The sequence below is a fragment of the Nelumbo nucifera genome, chromosome 5, assembly GCF_055504915.1.
Source record: "Nelumbo nucifera cultivar China Antique chromosome 5, China Antique-T2T, whole genome shotgun sequence".
In the NCBI taxonomy this organism is placed as follows: domain Eukaryota; kingdom Viridiplantae; phylum Streptophyta; class Magnoliopsida; order Proteales; family Nelumbonaceae; genus Nelumbo; species Nelumbo nucifera.
The window spans coordinates 7,376,063-7,397,215 of record NC_142653.1 but is presented as its reverse complement, the minus strand read 5'-3'; the positions used below and the strand labels follow the sequence as shown (position 1 = coordinate 7,397,215).

The 21,153-nt window shown below is 40.6% G+C and overlaps 2 protein-coding genes and 1 long non-coding RNA gene across 5 annotated transcripts; all 3 read left to right on the top strand.

Annotated features, from left to right (window-relative positions):
- The first annotated feature begins 1,332 nt into the window (after nucleotides 1-1,332).
- On the top strand, nucleotides 1,333-2,883 carry LOC104608262 (beta-1,4-xylosidase). Its single transcript, XM_010274191.3, has one exon. It carries the CDS (start codon nucleotides 1,473-1,475, stop codon nucleotides 1,821-1,823), a length of 351 nt encoding a protein of 116 aa, XP_010272493.1. The 5' UTR covers nucleotides 1,333-1,472; the 3' UTR covers nucleotides 1,824-2,883.
- Nucleotides 2,884-4,069: 1,186 nt separating this feature from the next.
- Nucleotides 4,070-16,650, top strand: LOC104608267 (Radical SAM superfamily protein). Of its 3 annotated transcripts, XR_737077.3 has the most exons (9): nucleotides 4,074-4,502; nucleotides 4,596-4,758; nucleotides 5,436-5,546; nucleotides 5,808-5,942; nucleotides 7,634-7,738; nucleotides 12,755-12,924; nucleotides 13,021-13,120; nucleotides 16,192-16,508; nucleotides 16,616-16,650. XR_737077.3 is itself a non-coding variant. In XM_010274211.3 (8 exons), exons 1-8 carry the CDS (start codon nucleotides 4,411-4,413, stop codon nucleotides 16,435-16,437), a joined length of 1,098 nt encoding a protein of 365 aa, XP_010272513.1. In that variant the 5' UTR covers nucleotides 4,070-4,410; the 3' UTR covers nucleotides 16,438-16,650. The 3 variants fall into 3 exon arrangements, 2 of the variants coding, with proteins under 2 accessions (XP_010272513.1, XP_010272502.1); XM_010274211.3 differs by having other exon boundaries at nucleotides 4,070-4,502; nucleotides 5,832-5,942; nucleotides 16,192-16,650; XM_010274200.3 differs by having other exon boundaries at nucleotides 4,075-4,502; nucleotides 16,192-16,650.
- LOC148791208 (uncharacterized) lies at nucleotides 7,749-12,754 on the top strand. The gene is made up of 2 exons (XR_016075898.1): nucleotides 7,749-10,151; nucleotides 10,322-12,754. It is a non-coding gene; the product is annotated as an uncharacterized LOC148791208 (long non-coding RNA).
- Nucleotides 16,651-21,153: the final 4,503 nt, after the last annotated feature.

The window sequence follows — 21,153 nt, the reverse complement described above, 5'->3', positions numbered from 1 at the left end:
ACTTTTTAAAAATAATATCAATAAAGGGCAAAAACTGTTCATCATCTTCTTCTTGCCATTTGTTCACAGCACTGCCGTCCGCCTCCGCCCATCTCCGCCTCTGCCTCTGACAACGTGGCCGGAGGTGGGCGGAGGTGGTAGCGTTGGGCAGAGAAATGACCACCAGCGCCGCTACCGCCACCTCCAGCAATGTTGCTGGAGGCGGAGGCGGCGGTGGCAAGTGGTGGCGGGCGGCAACAGGCGATGCTATGAACAAATGGCAAGAAGAAGATGATGAATAATGTTTTTGCCCTTTATTGATATTATTTTTAAAAAATTAACCTATTTTTAAAATTTTTTAAAAATATTATTTTTATTGATATTAAACCCGAAAAATTACCCTTATATGCTATTATCCCTATCTAAATTGATAAACATTACTCAGCATTCCACTCGCCTTTGCTTTTTAGTTTTTATTCAAGGTTCAACCAACAACAATATTCCACTCGCTAGGTTTGAAAACACGTGCCAATTATAACATCTCGCTTCCACAACTGTCATCCACTTCTTCTCGTGGTCCCATTTGGAGCCGTGCTTCTTTGTTAGAAATTAATTAATGCGCAATTTTCATCCATTCATTTCTGGATAAACTTATAAAAGAATGCAGACATATAATTTCTTATTCCACTTTTCTTTCTCTTATTGTATATCTTGTGTGGGACCCGATCGATTCACATGGCGTAAGCGTTGACGATAAGAAGCGGAGCAAATATGTCACCAACATGCAATTCACCTCCCTCGGCCTTACTCAGAAATATCCATTCGAATTTGGATTTGATCCTTACACCAACCTCACAGCATATCATATATGCGGCCGGGATGTGCTGTGAGGTTGGGTGTGAGTTGCATTTGTGAGGAACAGATGCGGATTCAAATTGGCAAAGTCAACTTTGCTGGTTTGTATGGATAAGAGACAAAGACAATAACTCAGAAGAAGGGGAAGGGAGCGCGTTTCGCCGCCCTCAGTTTCTAGTTGGTTCGTTGGTTGCTGACCGCCCGATCCAATGCGATAATATTGTCGAAGAAGACTCCACCTAATCAGATTTCTTCACCACGCTCATGGATTTTGAGATTCAGATGTTCAAAAAAGCAATACTTTTTGAGTTCGTCAATCTTATTGACTTTCTTGCCAGTTGCCACCACCAACTTATGCCCCAGGTGACGGAAATGCCACTTACCCTAAAATCCCTTTCAATAGATTAGAACACTGAACGTTCAGGTACTCAAGGGTATATATGTCTTTGAATTCTATTTCTTCTTTCTTACATGCGTCCGTCCGTCCTTGTGCTTTCCTCAATCGAGAGTCTATTAGTCCACTATAAATTTGAGGCGTTTGTGCTGTCACATATCCGAAATCAGATTACACCTACAGCAAGAAAGAAGAAGAGAAGAAGAAGAAGAAGAAGAAGAAGAAGAAGAAGAAGAAGAGCGGCATGGAAGGCTTAATTCCATATATTTTTCATGCGATCAAGAACAAGAAAGCCCACAAAGATTATCGTTCCCTCTCCGATGGATCGAGTCGAAGTTACCGTCCCTTAACGGGTGGTATGGGTTCATTCGAGGGCTCCTCTCACCGCCGAACCAGGTCTGAGTTCCAGCCGCCCACTACCTACGATTTCCAGCTGGAGCAGTCATCTTCTGGTCCTGATCAGTTCCGTCATTCCCGAAGTCTCAAGACTGATTCAGTTTTCTCTCCACCAACGGTGAAGGACTCTAAACAGACAAGCTATTATCCTTACCAAGCCTCCACCAAGGAGACTAAGCTCTCTCACATACGGAGATGAAAGAAATAAAAAGGAAAAATAATAATAATGATAATAAAGAAAGTGAAGGAATATGAATTTACAAAGCGCAAAGATGAACGATTGAAGCAATCAGTTCATAAAAGCTACTTGACTAAGCTGTGGATATGTTGTAACAAGTTGTAATTATCTCCGTCTTTATTTGTTTTTATTATTGTTTCTTTCAAGCCAAATGATTATTTGTTATTCTTTTGTTCACTAAGAAATGGTGGAGTATCAGTAGTAATGGGGTGGTTGTATCTGAATTATGATATAATTGGTGATTTTCTCGTGTCTGCAAGCAAATGCTTGGTTTGTTTTGATTTATTTTAGTGATGTGATGTGCTTGTTCATGAAGAGATACTGTCTTAAAGGGTATTTCAAAGCCTAATTGAAGTTAAATCCCTTATCGTAATCGATCTGTTGATGTAGTATTATGTCAACAAATTTTATAAAGTTTCTAATTAAAGACCGTATTCTGATGAAATAATTGAAATGAAAGTCTGCTCTCTGTAATTAAGAATTTTGATGTGGCTTGTGAGTTGTGAGCATGATCAAGAACTGGATTTTCAAGTAGTAGAGCGCCAATGTTGGCCTGTAAGAACTGAAGTCGCTTCGAGGTGATCAAAACCTCCAATGCTTGGAGCCAACTGCCACTTTTGCTCAATCATGCAAGTTTCAGACCTTCAAATCGCTTGATTTCTTTACTGGAAGACCGCGGTTATCTCAGCAAGTGAGACTTCTAATAAGAATGAGGACTCTGCTTAGCCATGAACTGATGATCGCCCAATCCGCCTTGCAGCGTCAATAGTGGTTCAAATTTTGGAAAAAGGATTGCAAGTGGTGGCTGCATATTTCCCTGTTCATTAATTGGTAGGTCGTTTCAGATTTTCAGTCCATCCGCAAGAAATTCCTTTTCGTCGCCGATCGAATGCCAAAGATATCGCGAGATGCATTGATGGCGGAAATGAAGAAAGGGTCCTGCTTTAACTTTACGAAGTACAATGAAGCAACCATGGCATCAAATACAACTTTTTTTTACTTTTTACTTTTTAATACACAAGGATGTGCCACTGGTTATCATCGAATCAGATGCGAAGGTGATATTACAAAAGATTTTCTTTCCTGGTTTAACAGGGGTAACCACCCTCCAACCCCCTAAACCCCCATTTGGGATCTGCTCCGAACCAAACCCCGTTCAAATATGATCTGACTGAAATCTAACCGCGTAAAACTGAGACCCACTGTAGTGTCGTCGGATCATGTCAAGAAGACTATTGGAACGGATTTGGTTGGGGGCAGATCCAAACTCCATCCCATGTGAAGGTGGGAGTTGATTCGTGGATTAGGTTTGGGTCTCTCTGAAAGCCTAAACTCAAAAGTGTAAAATGCTAAATCGAATCAACCTTTATTGCACCCCTATTGATCTCAGGTCTCCACTACAATTGACCGGAGACTTTACCTACAGATTAGCTATCACCTTCGGTAGTTCAAGAGATTAAGGCAGATTCCGAGTTCCACCGAGAGGAATGGTGGTAGAGGACATCAAGGCCCAACCCAAGCTCAGCCGATCTTTTTTTTTTTATTTTTTTTTGAGGCCCCAAGATACTGAGCCCGATCTGATTTTGCACAATCTAAAACCGATATTGTATATGATATTCACAATTTCACATTCATGAAGATGTATATACCATGTATTTATGATATCCACCTTAAAAATATCATATTGTATATACTATCATATCCATCTTAAAAATACATTTAGTTATTTACAATATACGTAAAAAATCTATAAATGCATACATATTGTATATTTTGGGCTGGTTTGATGTATTTTTTTGGGAAAATTTTCTGGTAGTTCTGACATGCAAAAGACGAAGTCCGAAGTATATTTGGCAGATGTATGTCTTTCCGCATGAGAATAAAATGTAAAAGACGCGGAAAGCTTCATTTGAAGCTTCCCAAATACAGTCCTAAATGAACTATTCATATCTTTTTGGCGTTTCATCTTTTAGTGGTTAGATTTTCTGCAAGATAAATGGGGATAGACCAAAAATTGATATTCCCAACTTGTAAACAACCAAAAGACCACGCGAAAAGACACACTAAATGGGCCCTGATATCTAAAGGCATCTTTTTCTGATTATTATATGTATGTGTTGCATATACATATGACATTTTTTTTTGTAAGGACGTATGACATCCTTTCAAACCCAACTAATCCATCTAAGCCCGCCCATAAACTCTAGCATGAGATCGGTTTAGTTCAGATTCGGACCCGTCACTACTCACTTGTCTGGCTTTACTAACCTTTAGGGTTAAGGAGAACTCCTGGGTTGTAGGCCCGAATCCGGTCCAATCCGCCTAAGTTGTACTCTACGTCTATCCCCTGTTATCGGCGCTCGCCCTCGGGCCTCAGTCTGTTCTTCCCGCCGTGAGGCGGAAGCCGAGTTTCATAAACCCTTTTTTCGGTTGGGAGAAAAAAAAGAAAAACAATATTATAATACAGTGAATCGGAGAAAAGCTGTTAGTCCAGGACTCCAGAACGAATGCTACATAGTGAAAACTGGACAGCAAAGTGGGATGAATAATGGCTCTGCGGTCCGTTTTCGACGAGGGAGTTATCAGAAGCGAGTTCGAGAAGGCGGGAATCGACACTCAGTTTATACCCCTCATTTGGAAGTACAAGCCTCCGTTGCGACGATGATATATTGCATCCTACCTCTCTCAATCCTGTATGATAAATAATTTTCTCTTGTTTGTTTCGCTTCGCAGATACGTTCTTCAGAACCCTAATCGTGAATTGGATGAAGTTCCTTCGTTGCCGTCAGCTGCTTACCCTTTGCTTCGTTCAAAGTTCAGATCTTCCACTTCGACCATCAATTCTATCGTCGAATCCAATGATAACGTTACCACTAAGCTTCTTATAAGGCTACAGGTATTCCTTATTTCCTTTCCTTTTTAACGCACCTTCTCCAGAATCGTTTCTTCTTCTGTTTTCTTTTCCACCAAACTGATTCGTCTCTTATGCATAATTCTGAAGGGACCGTTAATTTTTATTCTGCATGTGTAGCTGAACATCAAATGGAGAGACAGTTTCTAGTTGAACTGAATCCTGCTTCCCCCTTCCCCCGCTCGTGTGTGTGTTGTTGCTAATGGTTTGAATATCTAGTGTTTTTTATTTCATTGCTGTAGAATGAAATCATAATTCCTGGCCATGAAGAACCATACGCATTCCTTATCTGGGAATGACTGGTGAATGAAGTGGAAAATTTCAGCTACTTCACACTAATTCCACACGCACAAAAAGGGGTGGGGGGGGGTGAATGAATGTATGAATGCTTTTATTTGCATCTCTTTCTTACTACGAGATTTACGTAATGAGAATCAAATCGATCAAAACAGGTTACATAAAATAGTCAAATAGTTTGATTGGTAGGATTGCACGCAATTTTCTTGAAGTGATCGAGTAATTGTTTCAATGAAACCATGACCCATGCAGTGTGGCCCTGATCGCATGAAATAACTGCACGAGACACGAGATATGATACATTCGCCAACCCCAGTTCATACATGACTGATGGATAATGTTATTGTTTTTGCTATGATTACCAGAATGGAGCTTTTATTGAAGCTGTTATTATGAGATATGACACACGTTTAGGAACATATGGTGGAAAACCCCGTCCTGGAGGCTTAAGATCAACTCTGTGCATATCATCCCAGGTATTATCTCTTTCCACATGATAACTTTTCACCAGGGTTGGAAAGCATTACTTAGTCAATTGGGACGGTCTTAAAGCTCACTTTACATTTTCACTATTTAATTGCAAATCAAGTCTACACGAAGAATTCCCAAGTTCACTGTAACATTACTTGAACATATGTACTTCTGTTTTACTTTTGTACTTGTGAGTTATAGACTTCAAATTGTAGTTTGTTCTAGATTTGGTAGGTTCTCTTTCTTTTTCTCCTCTACTTATGTAGGTGGGTTGCAAAATGGGTTGTAAGTTCTGTGCAACTGGTAGCATGGGGTTGAAAAGCAATCTTTCATCAGGAGAAATTGTGGAACAATTGGTCCATGCCTGTCGTTTGTCACATATACGCAATGTTGTTTTCATGGTATGTGCTTTTTTTCATCCTTAAATGTCTTATTGTTTATTTCTTTCTTTTCAAGGTTTTGTTATGTAAATTCTAAACTGGTTTTCATATTCTTTAACAGACCCTTAAATATTAGACACTTTATTTGATTTCAAGAAATTTGCTCTATATTTGGAACAAGAGGCACTACTTTTGAATTTACTGAAAAGTTAAGAGCCATAACAAAAACATGTATTTTGCAGTAGTTTACTTTTTACCAGAAGAATAGGCCAGATATTGAAAATTAAGCAATAGATGCACTGATTAGGAAAGCTATCCTTCTTGTGAGTTGTGACTGAACTTTTCAGCAGTTACTCAGCAATGACTGTTACTTCTTCACACAGAAGTTACCATTTTGGTTTACCTATCTGAAAGGGCAAAAGATTATTTGGATCACTTTGATGTCATGTCATACCTATGAAAGTCACTCGTATTAGGAAAGACATGGATTTGCATACAGTGGAAATGTGCATATATCTTCTGCTGCAATGGCAGGAGGTATGAAATCTATTCTTTTTTTTTTTTTTATGTTCCCAGTGTTACCAATGCAGTGAAGCAATATTAATTGTTTTGGGCCTTTTGGCCTCTCGTCAATACGATGACTAGTTGGTGCCAGCCAGTCGATAAAAAAAATATATGTTCTAAATTTAAGATAATGATACAGTCTCATAAATAAGCTAATATAGACTGCAATTATGCAAGAGAAGAGTGATATTGAACATTTAGTTTACAGTTTGTTTTGCAAATAAAAAGAAGAAGAAGAAAAAAAAGCTAGGATGGATAGGCTAGGATAGGAAATAACAACCTTTGTTTTGCAAAGAGGGGATGCGACCTTGACTATTCAATGTGCCCTTTCTTTGTGGCAACTCCATACCAACAGATCACTGTTGGAAGTACACTTAAAATAACTCCTCCACTGCCTTCTTTTATTTTATGCTTTTTTTCCAATAATTCTTTAAAACAATTTTGTGCTCAACTAGTCAATGCTTAGTTGTCCTAGGTGACCACATTATATGAATATTGATTGACTAGCTAGTGATGCAGTTGGCTTGGCCTGTGCAAGATAATCCTTGGTCATAATTTGTCTTACATTGAAAAGCCTTATCTTTTCTTGTTCTTTTGCTTTAGTTGGACTACAAAGGTTATGAATGCTGATGTACCAAATTTCTAATTCTGGTTTTCTCGAAGGGCATTATCATCTCCATAGGTATCTTAGTGGTGTGAATTCCAATGAGGCTTTGGGTTTAAGCATGGTATAAGTTAAATTTAAGAAGCAAAGGTGTTACTGTTTGAGACTTTTGCTCCCCTACTTCTATGATTCTATTTTCCCTCTCATGGTCGTAATTGTTCTTTATTTCATTATGTCAATTCTTATAATTGTGCCTACCTCTAAAATTATCTTTTGAATTCAGATTTAATTTAGGCTGTTGAATTTCAGTTGTTTGAATTTATTCAACTAGGAATACAACTTGGGTGGGCTTGCATTGGGCTTTTGTCAAAATTTGAATGGGCCCAGCCCGAAGAAGTGTAAAATGTTAGCTTGGGCAAACCTGAGTTGCACCCCAATATTCAACAATCCCCAATCCTAAACATACATTTCTCTTGGTAACTGCCTTAAAAGTTTTAGCACCTAGTATAATCTCATTTATCTTACTTTGCCATTTTGTTGGCAGGGAATGGGCGAACCATTGAATAACTACATTGCAGTAGTAGAAGCTATCCGGACTATGACAGGATTTCCGTTTCAGCTGTCACCAAAGAAAATTACAGTATCAACTGTAGGTACTAAAAACTGTCACCACCTAATGCATTGTCACTTTCCTTAAATAAGAGTATTTCAACCACACCAATTATCTTCTATTTTGATTTACTTGAGGCTCTGTATTTTGTCTGCTAGAGCAATTAAATCTATTTTGTACTACTTACCAGACCCATTCATGGGATGGTTTTCTGGTGTAAGAAATCACACCTAGTTTTCTTTCTTTTTTTTTTTTTTCCTTTCTCATTTACTAATATAAATGAACCATATGACTCGAGTATAGAATAAAAGTTGCCAATGAATTGAATGTCAGTAATTTGATGATTGAAGGGGATTCAGAATTGGTTGTGTGCTGTCTGAAGGATCTGGAGTCTGTAACTTGGTGATATAGGGATGAAGTTAAGAAATATAAATGGTTGACAGAGAGTATGACTGTGAGTGAGGGGTGGGAAGAGAAAATATATTCTTGGCACAACTGTAAAAATATAATTTTGGGGGGAGATAAGAGAGTTTACCTCTCAGTCTTTGTATTTTTCTGTACACATTTCTTAATATTAATGAACTTGCAGTAATTGATAAAAAAGATGACTGACCATTCATTGGGTTGAGAGGCCAGCTAATGTAATGGCTGATACATTAGCCAAGGAAATAATTATTTTGGGCTCAGTTGTAATCTGCACTTTCTTTTTTTATTTTGGAAGAAGTTGCATCTTGCGCCTTTTTCTAAGTGATGCTTGTACCATATACAACTAAAAAAGCATTATTCATAAGTACAATACAAAATTTAAGGAGTCTATTTCCCTACTTTTTATAATTTTGCAGATGATCTTTTTCTCTGAGCTGTCAATTTTGCTGATTTGTGGAAAACCAATCACATAAAAAAGGTTTTTTTTTGTAGTTGTTAAGATATTATTTATTCTTTTTTTTTTTGTGGGGGGGGGGGGTATTAGATAACATGGAAGGGTTAATTAATTTGAAGCTAACCCCTTCCAAGTGTCTTTATGATAGGGCAAAAGAGGGCGGTGAGTTCTGAATTTAATGTAAGAAAGCCTGAAAAGGACAAGAGCCATGAACTATTATATCTTTGTTAATTTTTTGAAGGATTAAATTTGGGATTCCATCCATAGAGTGTTCCTACTAAGTTGCTATTCTTAATGGTGTGATATTTTAACTTGAAGAGAACAAATCCATAATTGTAGTGGGAAAATGTTTTTAATGATAACCTATCAAAAAAAAAAAAAGAATGCTTTTAATGATAGTGGTACTTCTTACATGGGGAACTCCAATGTGGCATTTGTTTCCATTGAATGTACCTATAAAGTCTGAGAAAATGACTTCTCAGAGATCCCAGTTCATTTGCTGCAACCTCTAAGAAAGATCACTTAATTGTTAAATTGCCTCTTAGCAGCTTAGAGGGCTACTTTGTAAACACGCTAAGAGACTTTTAAAACAGGCTTTTTTCCCCAAAAATTTAACCATATGAAATTTTGTTTTTAGCACAACTTTCGCTATTTTATCTTCCTACCCAAAAGTGAAATGTTTCTTTTCACCATGTTTTCTCACAAGAATAGAGAGATAGAAGAGAGATGAGATAAGAGAGGAGAAGAGAAGGGGAAGAAAGATGTGTGAGAGTCAAAAAGTTAGGCTGGCCGCGCCCAGCTTCTCTTTTATAATAATATGATATAACAAATAAAAAAAGAAATTACAAGTAGGTCCCTGGCAGTCCACCCTAAAAATAAAAACTTAAATAAAAGAAAAGAACATGCTGACAACAATCTAGGCTGACAGCAATCTAACAACAGAAATAAAACACTTCAATCCGACAACACACCAATGTTCCCCTTTGCATTGGGGAGCTAACGACAGTGGCTTGCAAACCTGTTAGAAACCAGGAACAAAAGGAAGTCAGTAAACCAGTTATCAAACAAGTTTACTCAAGGAAAACAGAACGTGGAATAAAACCAGCTATGCAACATCCAGCTAAGCAAGACCCAGCTATGCAAGAGACAAGTGGTAATCTTGATTCTTGAATTCTTGAGTTGTTACAACTACCAACTTGTACATCTATAGATAAAAGGCAAAGCTACAAGAAACACACCTTGATTCAACCCAGAATTCTCTCTATTCTCTCTTCCTTCTCTAGGAGATTACACCATCTCGAATCAGTGTCTGTGTTGGCCAGAAACCCAACAGTTGGTATCAGATCTAATAATGTCAAGCACACGCTCCACCATGGAAGACAAGGTCAATCAAATGGAGATTGGCCTGCACAAGGTTACCACTAACCTTCAAAACATCAAGGAATCACTGAATGCCATATTGGCTCAAATAGGGAGGAGCGCCACCGACAACAACTTGGAAGGCAATCAGGAAGTTACCAGTCGAGAACACAGACAGACCAGCACTCGACCAGGAAAATTGGATTTCCCAAGGTACGCCAGCAATGATCCAATCCCTTGGATTTTCAAGGCCAAACGCTATTTTGAGTTGCACGAGACACCAAGCAACCAATGTGTTCTTATGGCTTTGTTCCACTTAGAAGGCGAAGCCGTTGTCTGGTTCTAATGGTTTTGGCGCTCACATCCTCAAGTTTCCTGTGCAGACTTCACCGAGGCTTTGTGCGTGAGATTTGGACCAACAGGGTTCAAAAATCACGACAAGGCCCTGTCCAAAATACGACAAAAGGGGAATTGTCCGAGAATACTAGCAAGAGTTTGAGAAGCTAGCAAATCGTGTACAAGGCTGGCTGGAAACCACACTACTTGAGAGCTTCATCGGTGGCCTGCACGAAGACATCAAAGTTGAGGTGAAGATCATGCAGCCCTCCCTGTTATGGCTGCCGTAGGACTCGCACAGCTGTAAGAAGAAAAATTAAATCAGTGGAAGAAGATAGGACGATCATCACAGTCTACCCCTATAATCAAGAATCCACCTAGGATTGAACCAATTCAATCTAGACCCATGATATCACCAGCCCTAGGGCATAGCATGCCCTCACAAGCCTTAGTCCCCTACAAAAGGCTTTCATGGGCTGAAATGCAGAATCTCCGAGAGTGCGACCTCTTCTTTGAAGAGAAGTTTGGCCCAGGACACAAAGGCAAGACTCAGAGGGCCTATCTCCACCAAACCGATGAACCCGAAGCACCTGAGGATCTTGCAAACTCTAGCAACGGGGAGGAGAATAGCCAAGACACACTGGAGATCTCTCTACATGCCTTGAGCAGCTCCAGCTCCCCAAGAACAATGAGGGTTGAAGGTTTAGTGCTGGCTAAGCCTGTATCTGTATTGATAGATAGCGACAGCATGTTAAACTTCATTTCTGAGATTTTATCCAAGCAGTTAGGCTTAACTGTATATTAGACCCAACCCTTCAATGTCTGGGTCGCCAACGATCATAATCTTCCTATTCGGGCCTATGCAAAAATGTCATCATGAAGGTACAGGGTTATTTTCTTCAGGCCGACCTGCACCCTCTGCTGTTCTCAGGAGCAGACATTGTGCTTGAGCTTGGCATCCATTGTCTCACCCAGCTAGGCCCCGTGATGTGTGATTGGGAATGCATGGCAATGGATTTCTTTGTAGATGGTATGGATTGCCATCTCCAAGGTGTAAGACCCACAACAACCCAGAATCAAAGTCTCCATTCCATGAGTAAGTGTTGCAGACAGCAAGGACACCATCTTTTGATGAATATAGGCCTAGGTGCATACAGTCCCAAGCTGACAGAATTGAATCAGGGTCAAACACAAGAGACACCAATGGAGTTTCAATGGCTCTTGACAAAATTTGTGGATGTATTCAAAGAACTCCAAGGGCCCAAGGGCTGCCACCGTCAAGACAAAGTGATCACAGCATTCCAATTGCACCAGGTTCCCCACCTACAAACATAAGAACCTATTGGTATCCAAACTCTCTCAAAAAAAAAAAAAAGAAAAGAAATAGAGAAGATTGTAGCTGAATTGATATCCAAGCAACATATACAACCCATCTCAAGTCCATATTCATCACCAGTGTTGCTTGTCAAGAAAAAATATGGTACTTGGCGATTCTGCATTGACCAGCTCAAGTCCCTTTCTTTTTTCTCTTTTTTTTTCTTCTCTTTCTTTTTCTTTCCCTTCCCCTTCCCCTTCTTTTCTTTTCTTTTCTTTTCTTTTCCTTTCTTTTTTTCTTTTTCTTTTTTTTTTGTCTTTTTATTTAAGATGTGCATGAGGCGCATGAGGCGTACGCTCTAGCACGCCTCATGAAAAAGTGTATGAGGCCTACACCTCTCGCTCGCCCAAGACCACCCCCCCTTCAACTAAAAGATTTTTATTCTTCTTAATATAAAAGATTTTTATTAAAAATAAAGAAAAAAATGAGATCCCCCCTTCCTCTTCATCCTCCTCCCCTTCCTCCTAACCCCCCTCCTCTCAAGGAGGCTTACGCCTCTTGCGTTCTGAACTACACCTCCACGTTTTAAAACATTGGCATTGACTACAGGGCATTAAACAAGATTACTGTGAAAGATAGATTCCCAATACCACTGATTAAAGATCAGCCACTATCTTCTCCAAATTGGATTTAAGATCCGGCTATCATCAAGTAAGGGTCCACCCGGATGATGTCCACAAGACGGCATTTAGGACACATGACGGCCACTATGAGTTCCTAGTGACGGGTAGAAACCCAACGGAACCTGTGGGGTGCTAAACTTCACTTTCATTTTTCATTATGCCATGCTGTTTTGTCTTCTCCAGTTTTAGAGAGATAAATTTGTAAAATGGGCTAATTTTAGATGTTATAACATTTGGATATTTGAACGTTTCAATTGCATTCAGATGCAAACTCTGCTATTCATTTTTTTTTTTCTTTTTTCCTCTTTTTACCAAACCATGCAAAGATGGGCTATTGCCTCTTGTGCAGAAAAAAATTATATCATGGATTGTAATTTACTTATTTTGAGTCTGTATTTGTGATAGTATGATAGATGTGATAGATTAATTATGTATACACTATGCATCAAATAGGTGCACTAATTGCTTCTAATGTTGGATAGGTTGGGATCATTCACGCCATCAACAAACTCCATTCTGACCTACCAAATGTGAACTTGGCTGTGTCACTGCATGCACCGGTTCAAGATATCCGCTGCCAAATAATGCCTGCAGCTCGTGCTTTTCCTCTTGAAAGACTTATGGATACATTAAAAAACTATCAAAAAAACAGGTTAGAATTGGATATGCATTTCTTCTATGATCCTTAAAATTTCTGCTGTAATATCAACATTCTACAATTTAGGATTATTGTTTTTTGATTTTTCAGTCAACAGAAAATATTTATTGAGTACATAATGCTGAATGGGGTGAATGATGAAGAGAAGCATGCCCACCAGCTTGGAAAATTGCTAGAGACATTTCAAGTGGTGAGCTCCATAACTTGAATTTATGAATGACAGACTACTGGTTTCTTGAAAAATCTATATCACCTGAAAAACTGCCCTTATGGTTTATTTAAAGAGAGAAGTAGAAATCAAGAACAATAAAGCGGAAACTAAGTAAATTTTTCAAGACGTCCATAATTTCTGTTTATGGAAATTTGGAATCTCCCTTTTCTAATCAAATTTTGCTGTAGCTATATGCTTTCACCAAATTGTTGGCACTCTTACAACCAGTGTTGAGAAAACTGGACTTGCACAACAGGTTGAACCAGTTGGACTGTGACTCAGGCCCTTGGCTGGTTTGGTCATACCCTGAAAACTGTTATTCATGAAAAACCAGCTGACCAGTCAGTTTAACTGGGAAACTGGGTATAACGATCCTGGTTTTATGAAACTACCCAGGTCACAACACGAGTAGAAATTTCAAAATAGTAATGACAAGACGTGAACCCAAAGACCTCTTATTTATGTGTATTGTCTTCATTCGATTAATCCATATCTTTATTTTATTTATTTGTGCCTCTTTAATGTATATATTTGCTTTAATACACTTATTTTCAAGAAAATGTGAGTTAAGAGACTTAACCTTTGTTATGGGCCCGGGCGTAGGATCTCGTCACGGGTCGAGAAAGCCCTGCTTTCCCTTGCGCCTTCCCTTGCATGCAGAACCTATTGTGGAAAACCGAATGGGTGATTTGTCCAAGAGACCACCCAAACTCTCCGAATGGGTGATTTGTCCAAGAGACCACCCGAACTCTCCTCACTCTTCTCTTGACTGGAAAACTGAATGTCTTTACTTCAACTCGTAGCTCCTTAAATAGGAGATTACAAAAGGAAATTCCTTGTTGGATTCGGCTAGGCTAGGGTAATCCAACTCAAACTCAAACTCCTAATTACCAACTCCTAATGGTAACACAACTCTTACTTAAGAAGATAAGATAAGATAAGATAAGGATAAGGGATAAGGAATGGTGAAGCTGGCGGCGAGTTGGTGAGCAGAGCTGATGTGGTAAGATAAGTGTGGACCCACCCTGATGAGCTGTAGTGTGGGCCCCGCCCTACTACTGCTGCCGGGCGGTGCGCGCGTCTCGCAGTGCTGCTCCCGTGAGGTGCATGCTGCTGCCGTGCGGTGCGTGCTGCGCGCTGCCAGGCTGTTGTGCGGCGCTGCCGGGCGGTGCGTGCTGCTGTGTGGCCCGCTGTGCGTGTTGCTGTCTATGGCTGCGTTGCAGTGCGCTGCCGGGTGGTGTGTCCATAACATCACACCCCTCCTCCAGTAGGCTTCGGGTTTGTCCAAGCCGCTGTTGGGCATCCCATGCTGGACGGCCCTCGGCTAATCTGCAGTTTGCACTCGAAGGCTCGGGCTAAATTCATTGCCGTGACCAGGTTAGGCGGGCTCTGCATCTCTACATCAACTCTCAGGGGTTCGGCTAGACCAGCTGTGAACATATCCACCTGCTGGTCTGGGCGTACTGAAGAGGCCCTGGTGAGAAGGGTCTGGAACTGCCGCTGATACTCTGCTACGGTCTCGGTCTGCTTGAGGTTAATGAGTTCCCCCAAGGGGTTGCTTGTTAATGGGGGTCCGAACCGAAGGAGGCAGTACGACTTGAACTGATCCCAACTAAGACCTGGTTCCTCCTGCTCCACTCGGTAGAACCAGAGCTGCGCTTCTTCGGTCAGGTGGAACGCGACCAGGCTGACCTTGTCCTTCTCCTCCATGCGCTGATTACGGAAGAATTGCTCACAGCGGTACAGCCATCCCAGTGGGTCGCCGCTGCCGCTGTATGAGGGAAACTCCAAACGGCTATACTTGGGAATAACTGCGGCTGTTGGGGCAGCGATCTGCTGTTCGCTGGATGCCTCTGCCCAGTCCGGACGGCGACTGTTTGTGTTGGCGATTCCCTTAGAACTCCTTTCTTTGTTGGAGAGGAATGCTTCCAGCAGGCGTCGCAGCTCCCAGACATCTTCTTTGACTTCACGAACCTCCATGCTGGTTTTTGCTAGACTATGTTCCAGTTCGTGGACCTTGGATGATAACTGCTCCATATCGCCCATGATGTTTGGCTCTGATACCAGAATGTTATGGGCCCGGGCGTAGGATCTCGTCACGGGTCGGTCCACGGGGAGAAAGCCTTGCTTTCCCTTGCGCCTTCCCTTGCGTGCATAACCTATTGTGGAAAACCGAATGGGTGATTTGTCCAAGAGACCACCCGAACTCTCCTCACTCTTCTCTTGACTGGAAAACTGAATGTCTTTACTTCAACTCGTAGCTCCTTAAATAGAAGATTACTGAAGGAAATTCCTTGTTGGATTCGGCTAAGCTAGGGTAATCCAACTCAAACTCAAACTCTTAATTACCTACTCCTAATGGTAACACAACTCTTACTTAAGAAGATAAGATAAGATAAGGATAAGGGATAAGGGATAAGGAATGGTGAAGTTGGCGGCGAGTTGGTGAGCAGAGCTGATGTGGTAAGATAAGTGTGGACCCACCCTGATGTGCTGTCGTGTGGGCCCCGCCCTACTGCTGCTGTCGGGCGGTGCGCGCGTCTCGCAGTGCTGCTGCCGTGTGGTGCGTGCTGCTGCCGTGAGGTGCGTGCTGCTGCCGGGCGGTGCGTGCTGCTGCCTATGGCTGCGCCGCAGTGCGCTGCCGGGCGGTGTGTCCATAACAACCTTGATCATTTATTTTAAAAACTTAAAAACTAGCCATCTATCTGTATGTGTAATGATATTTGTAAAATATATTATATGTAGTATTTGTATGACCTACAAATATATATATATATATATATATATATATATATATATATATATATGCATATGCCATGTCATCACGGTTCTACCTCTGGCTTGAGCCTTGACTGCAGTGAACCTCTGATCCATGAACTTTTCCTTTTCCGGTTTTATTCCCGGTCCGGTTCTCTAATCATTGCTTACAACAATAATATCAAATTGTTTAGTAATATAATACTTGATGACATTTTTGGACCTATTGTTACCAATCCTTGGTAACACCTCTGTATGTATGCTCAACCTTCAATGTTTGACAATGGAAGCAGGTTGTAAACTTGATACCTTTCAATCCAATTGGTAGTTTGAGTCCTTTCAAAAGTAGCAATGAACAAGCTGTTAAAAGCTTCCAGAAGATCCTTAGAGGTACGTATGGCATCAGGACAACGATTCGTAAACAAATGGGTCAAGATATAAGCGGTGCATGTGGTCAACTGGTGGTGAATCTCCCAGATAAGGAATTGATTAGAAGCTCAGGTCTCACAACCGACATCGAAGATCTTTGTGCTGGATAGAGTCAAATCCTTTGGTATTCTCTTTCCGTTTCTGGCATTGAGGTCAGGCTTCATATGTGATCCACAAATCTGTAAGGTTTTTTTGGCATTGAAGTTTGATCAAATGTAATTTTCGTTTCTGGGGATATATTCCTTTTCTTTCTTTTTTGGTAAAGAGTGAATTATATTGATGAACCAGAAGAAGATTGGTACAACAGAGAGATTACTCGACTAGCCCTCTGCGCAAGAGCAAGCGCAAGCAATGCTACTTTATCATTAACGCATTGGCTTGGCTAGCCTGGACAAAGCCCCAACAGTCAGTCTTCACAAGCACTGATGAAAAGCCAGCTCTTCGAACTAAATCCAAGCCCCGTAGAACAGCTAAGGCTTCACGCTTCAGGCTGCACGGAAGAAGTTGCCTTAGAACTTAGAAGGGCCTGAGTAAGCAGCTAAGCCCTGGAGAGTGGAGATGTATACCTTGACACTAGGAAACAACACCAAAGGTGCATCCCCTTTATTGTACGTTAACGGTAGGACCCATGAAAAGGCAAATTGTAAGTCAAAGTTTGAAATGCGAAAGTTCCCTCCATGGCTCCATTGTCTATAGCGCATATAAAATAAGGGTAATGCACCGTCTTGACATTGTTCGAGTCAGCGAAGAAGTCTTGCGAAACTTTCGTGTCAACGCCAGACTTGGGGGCCCAGCCCATCGCAGTATGATAGACTTTGGGCGGAGCATCTGTCATAGAGTAGGACAGCCCAATTTTAACCTTGAGGTTGAGAATTTGGCTTAGGCCTGGCCCAAGAAAATGGTGACCCAGTCAAACCAAAACCCAAAGAACTAAAATAACGAATTTCTGCTGTTCTTTATCCTTTTCCCTTTCCCTCAAGTAAAAGGGGCAATTGCATGACCTAATTGGGTATTCGCCCATCCAGTGGATCTCGCAACCTGCTAGAAATTTCATATTCCTAGGGAGACCTACATTTGTTTTTATTTCTTTTTTTTAATGTTCAGCCTTAATTCACGTGTACTCGTGCACCAACATTGGAAGACCTTCCATAATCGTTGTTGCCAGTTGCCACCCTTCGGTCATTATAGATAGAGCTTTGTCTCAATATGATAATTAGAATGTTGAGAATATTTCTAACTCCAGCCCCATACAGACTAAAGAATGGAAGCCTATTAAATGAAAAACACCAAAATGGGGGTTCTATCAAAATAAATTTTGATGCGTCTAGAAATGATAAAGGTGATTGCACAATTGGCTGCATTGCAAGAAATTAATGGGAGAATGTTTAGAGACCAAATCTTATTTTATTGGGAATTTCTCAATTAACGTGAGAGGCCTATAACAATGCTTTTAACTATAGGGGTCTCCCCACTTTCATTGAGGGAGGTTCTCTTCTAGTGATTTCGTGCTTAAAGAACAAAGTGGACTGCCCGTGGAGATTGAAGACCATTGTAGAGGAGTGTTTGAAGCTGGCTGGAGAATTAGAATGTGGAGTCACAACCACGTTTTTAGAGAAGCCAATCAAGCTGCGGACTAGATGGCAAACCAAGCTCTTTCATTTCCTCTTATCATTCTCAGTTTTTGTTTTTCCTTTATCCCTAGGGATTTAAGTTCTATTTGTTTTTGTGATGCTTGGGGCCGAACTACGCCCCATATTGTGTAGCTCACATTGTGAAGCATACGGTTGCCTTGAGCTTTATGTGGGTCTGCTTTGGGGTCAAGTTAACTTTTAAACACTATCTCATCCCGCTTTCTTGAATCCAAGTCTGGCCTACAATTTCTGGGCCTAGTGTGGGCCTATACGGGCCGGATCGGTCTAGGAATGATCACTCTAGGCTTTAGGGCCAATAATAGATATGTTCAACTTTCAACTTGTAATTTCTTCTCATCGTCCTACCATGTAGGTTGGGCTAAATAAATTCAATCTTAGAGTTAATGTTTAAACTTAAAGTAATGATCCAGTCTATACTGTAACCATCCCTGTTTTGTTGTTGGTTCAAGGACGTGAACTCGTGGTTGCAATTTAACATATGTTGTGTACCATGGGAGCAAAATAACTGGACAACAACAATCCAATCCCAAGAATCATAAGGCTTTATTCTCATTTCTGAAAACTACTTATGAGCTATTCAGCAACGCGAATGAATGATCTTAATTGTTAATGATCTCTGAGATCGAAATTTTAAGCAAAGATCCATTTTTCAATAGGTGATTCCTGGAGTTTGATTTGAAAGCTTACCTTTACAAAATGTAAATATTTCCCCAATTTAAAAGTACCAAATTTTAAACATTTTTGAAACTGATAAACCTATTACACTCTCTATGGGTCTCACACTATGGCTTTCGTTTTAAAACATTTTTGGCTCATTTGCTGATGTGAGATCCGCTTGAGAAAAGGAGAATCAGTTTTGAAGAATGCATCACTGATAGGTTTTGTTCCTGAAAATCACTTTATGGTTCTCAATTTTTTGGAAAAAGGGTCCATTTTGTGAGCAATTCTCAGTTGCTAGTTCAGTCTCAGGGAGACGGGGGGGTACTTGGCATCAACTGGGGTTGGGAATTTTTTGTTTTTTGTTTTTTTTTTGAAGCCAACTATGAGATTAGATATGACCTTAGAAATCATTGATAGAACTTGGGTTCTGGGCTTCTCTAATAATGTTACCATCACAACCACTTGCTACCAACAGGGAACAAAAAAAGGAATAGGCTCTAATAATGTTCCCATCTCTCTATCTCTCTCTCAGCCTTAGGGTAGTTGTTAAATTCTACTTGAGGTAATGGAAACAGAGAGCTATCCCTGAATCTGGTTTAGCTTCTGCACATAGCTCATAAAAGAAAAATAGTTTAACTTTAAACATAAGCATGAGGGCTTCGTATTTACTCAAACATCCCCACCAAAGTGAAAAGATATAAATTGCTTCCACGTTTGCATTTCACTGTGTCCATCTAAGCTTATCTAGGCAACTCTGTTTGGTTGAGTTCCACATCCTCTAGATGTCGAGTCAAAGTGGGATGGAACATGGAAGCAACATGGTTTGTTTTTCCCATTTATTTGAAATGCTAAGATTATATTTGTACTGTACATATTTATATTTGTATTCTTACAAAAAGAAGGATTTAATTGTTTCTGTTAGATCAAAATCTGCATCCATAAAACAAGCATTTTCTTTTCCACTGGTGACAGGCCCACAAGTCCTCTTATAGGACTGTCAATGGACTGATTTTGGATTAGACCCCATCCAAATCGAAATCAATTTAGACAGATTGGACACATATGGAATCAGACCAGTCCAGACTTAATGGTCCAAAGTATTTATTGGATTGGATTTGACCTGATCCATCTGTAATGAATTTATATTAGATTGGGTTAGAGGGTTCAGACATTGATTTTAACTGGACCAAAATGGTCAAAAATAATTCATTCTATTGGATTGGACCTGATTGATTTGTAATTGACTCACATTGGACTGGATCAGATTGGACCAAATCCAGTCCAGTTGACACCCCTATACTCTTATGTAACAACCAGAGTAGCTTCCTCTAATTCGATGTCTAGAGAAGAAAGTTTTTGCAGCATCATATTAGTGTTAGGTTCTAGTGGAACTGTTGTAAGGAGGGCGGTCTTGAGCAATAAAGGAAGAAGAAATGCTTGGAACGTTTCTTTCGTTTAATGGCATTGCAAAGAGTCGTTTGGTAACGACATCCATTCACTAAGCATTTAAAGTCAAAATTTGAACAGAAACCTCGATGAGAAGGTAACCGTTCATCAAGATGGTTATAAAAGGGAGGATCCCCAACTCCGTACTATCTATCCAAACCGAAAGCAAAGCTTTCTCATCAAGCAGATAGAGAGAAACAGGGTTGAAGTGATATCCCGCCGATACAAATTGTTATGACTTCTTCGAGATCTCCAGCTTTTACTCCAATTCTATATCATTTGGATGCTAGAAGCTGTGGTGGTTGGACAGGATCGGGATTTGGGAGCCCCACACCACACGTAGGAGTACTTTGGAATTTAATGATTATGGGTGCAAATTGGGTGCCCAACTTACAGGGCATTGGGCCCCGGACCCTCAGTCTGGACCCATTCAAAATAATTGAATTTATCTTCAGCCTAAAAAGTAAGAAAAGAACCCAGCAATCCGCTCCGGAATGCCAAGGCTGAAGAAAGCGGAGGGCTGGCGAAAAGATTATCCTTTGTAATTTCTCATTTGTAAGCGAATCCATCTCCTCTCCATGTATGATTGATTAGGTGGGTAAACGGGCCAGGCGCTAGCCACCGAATAATTCTCCCTACTCTTGTTCTGATTTGAGTTGGAAGTTGATTCCGGTCTTGCTACCCACCAACAATTGACTGGTCAATTTTGACGGCAGTTTGGTGTGATTCCGATGGAATGGACCACCACCGCGGCCGCAGCTCATTCGACTATTGGTAACAATAACATTGCTCACCACTAACCAAGAAGAAGGTAAGAAGTTGCATTGAAGTAGTGACGTTAGGAATAAGCACCAACAGCTCTAGCGCTGCCGGCCATTCGGTCATTATGTGCTTTCTCACCGTTTGAGTGTGAAGCCTGCAGGCTGTTTCCTCCTTCCCTTTCCCCATGGCTCACTCGGGATTTCCTACAAACTTTCCTACCCACCTTCTATCCGCCATGAATTAAGAGATGTGTGGCTCCAATTCACAGCGGATAGAGAGTGGGTAGGAAATCTGGGCTCCTCTTGG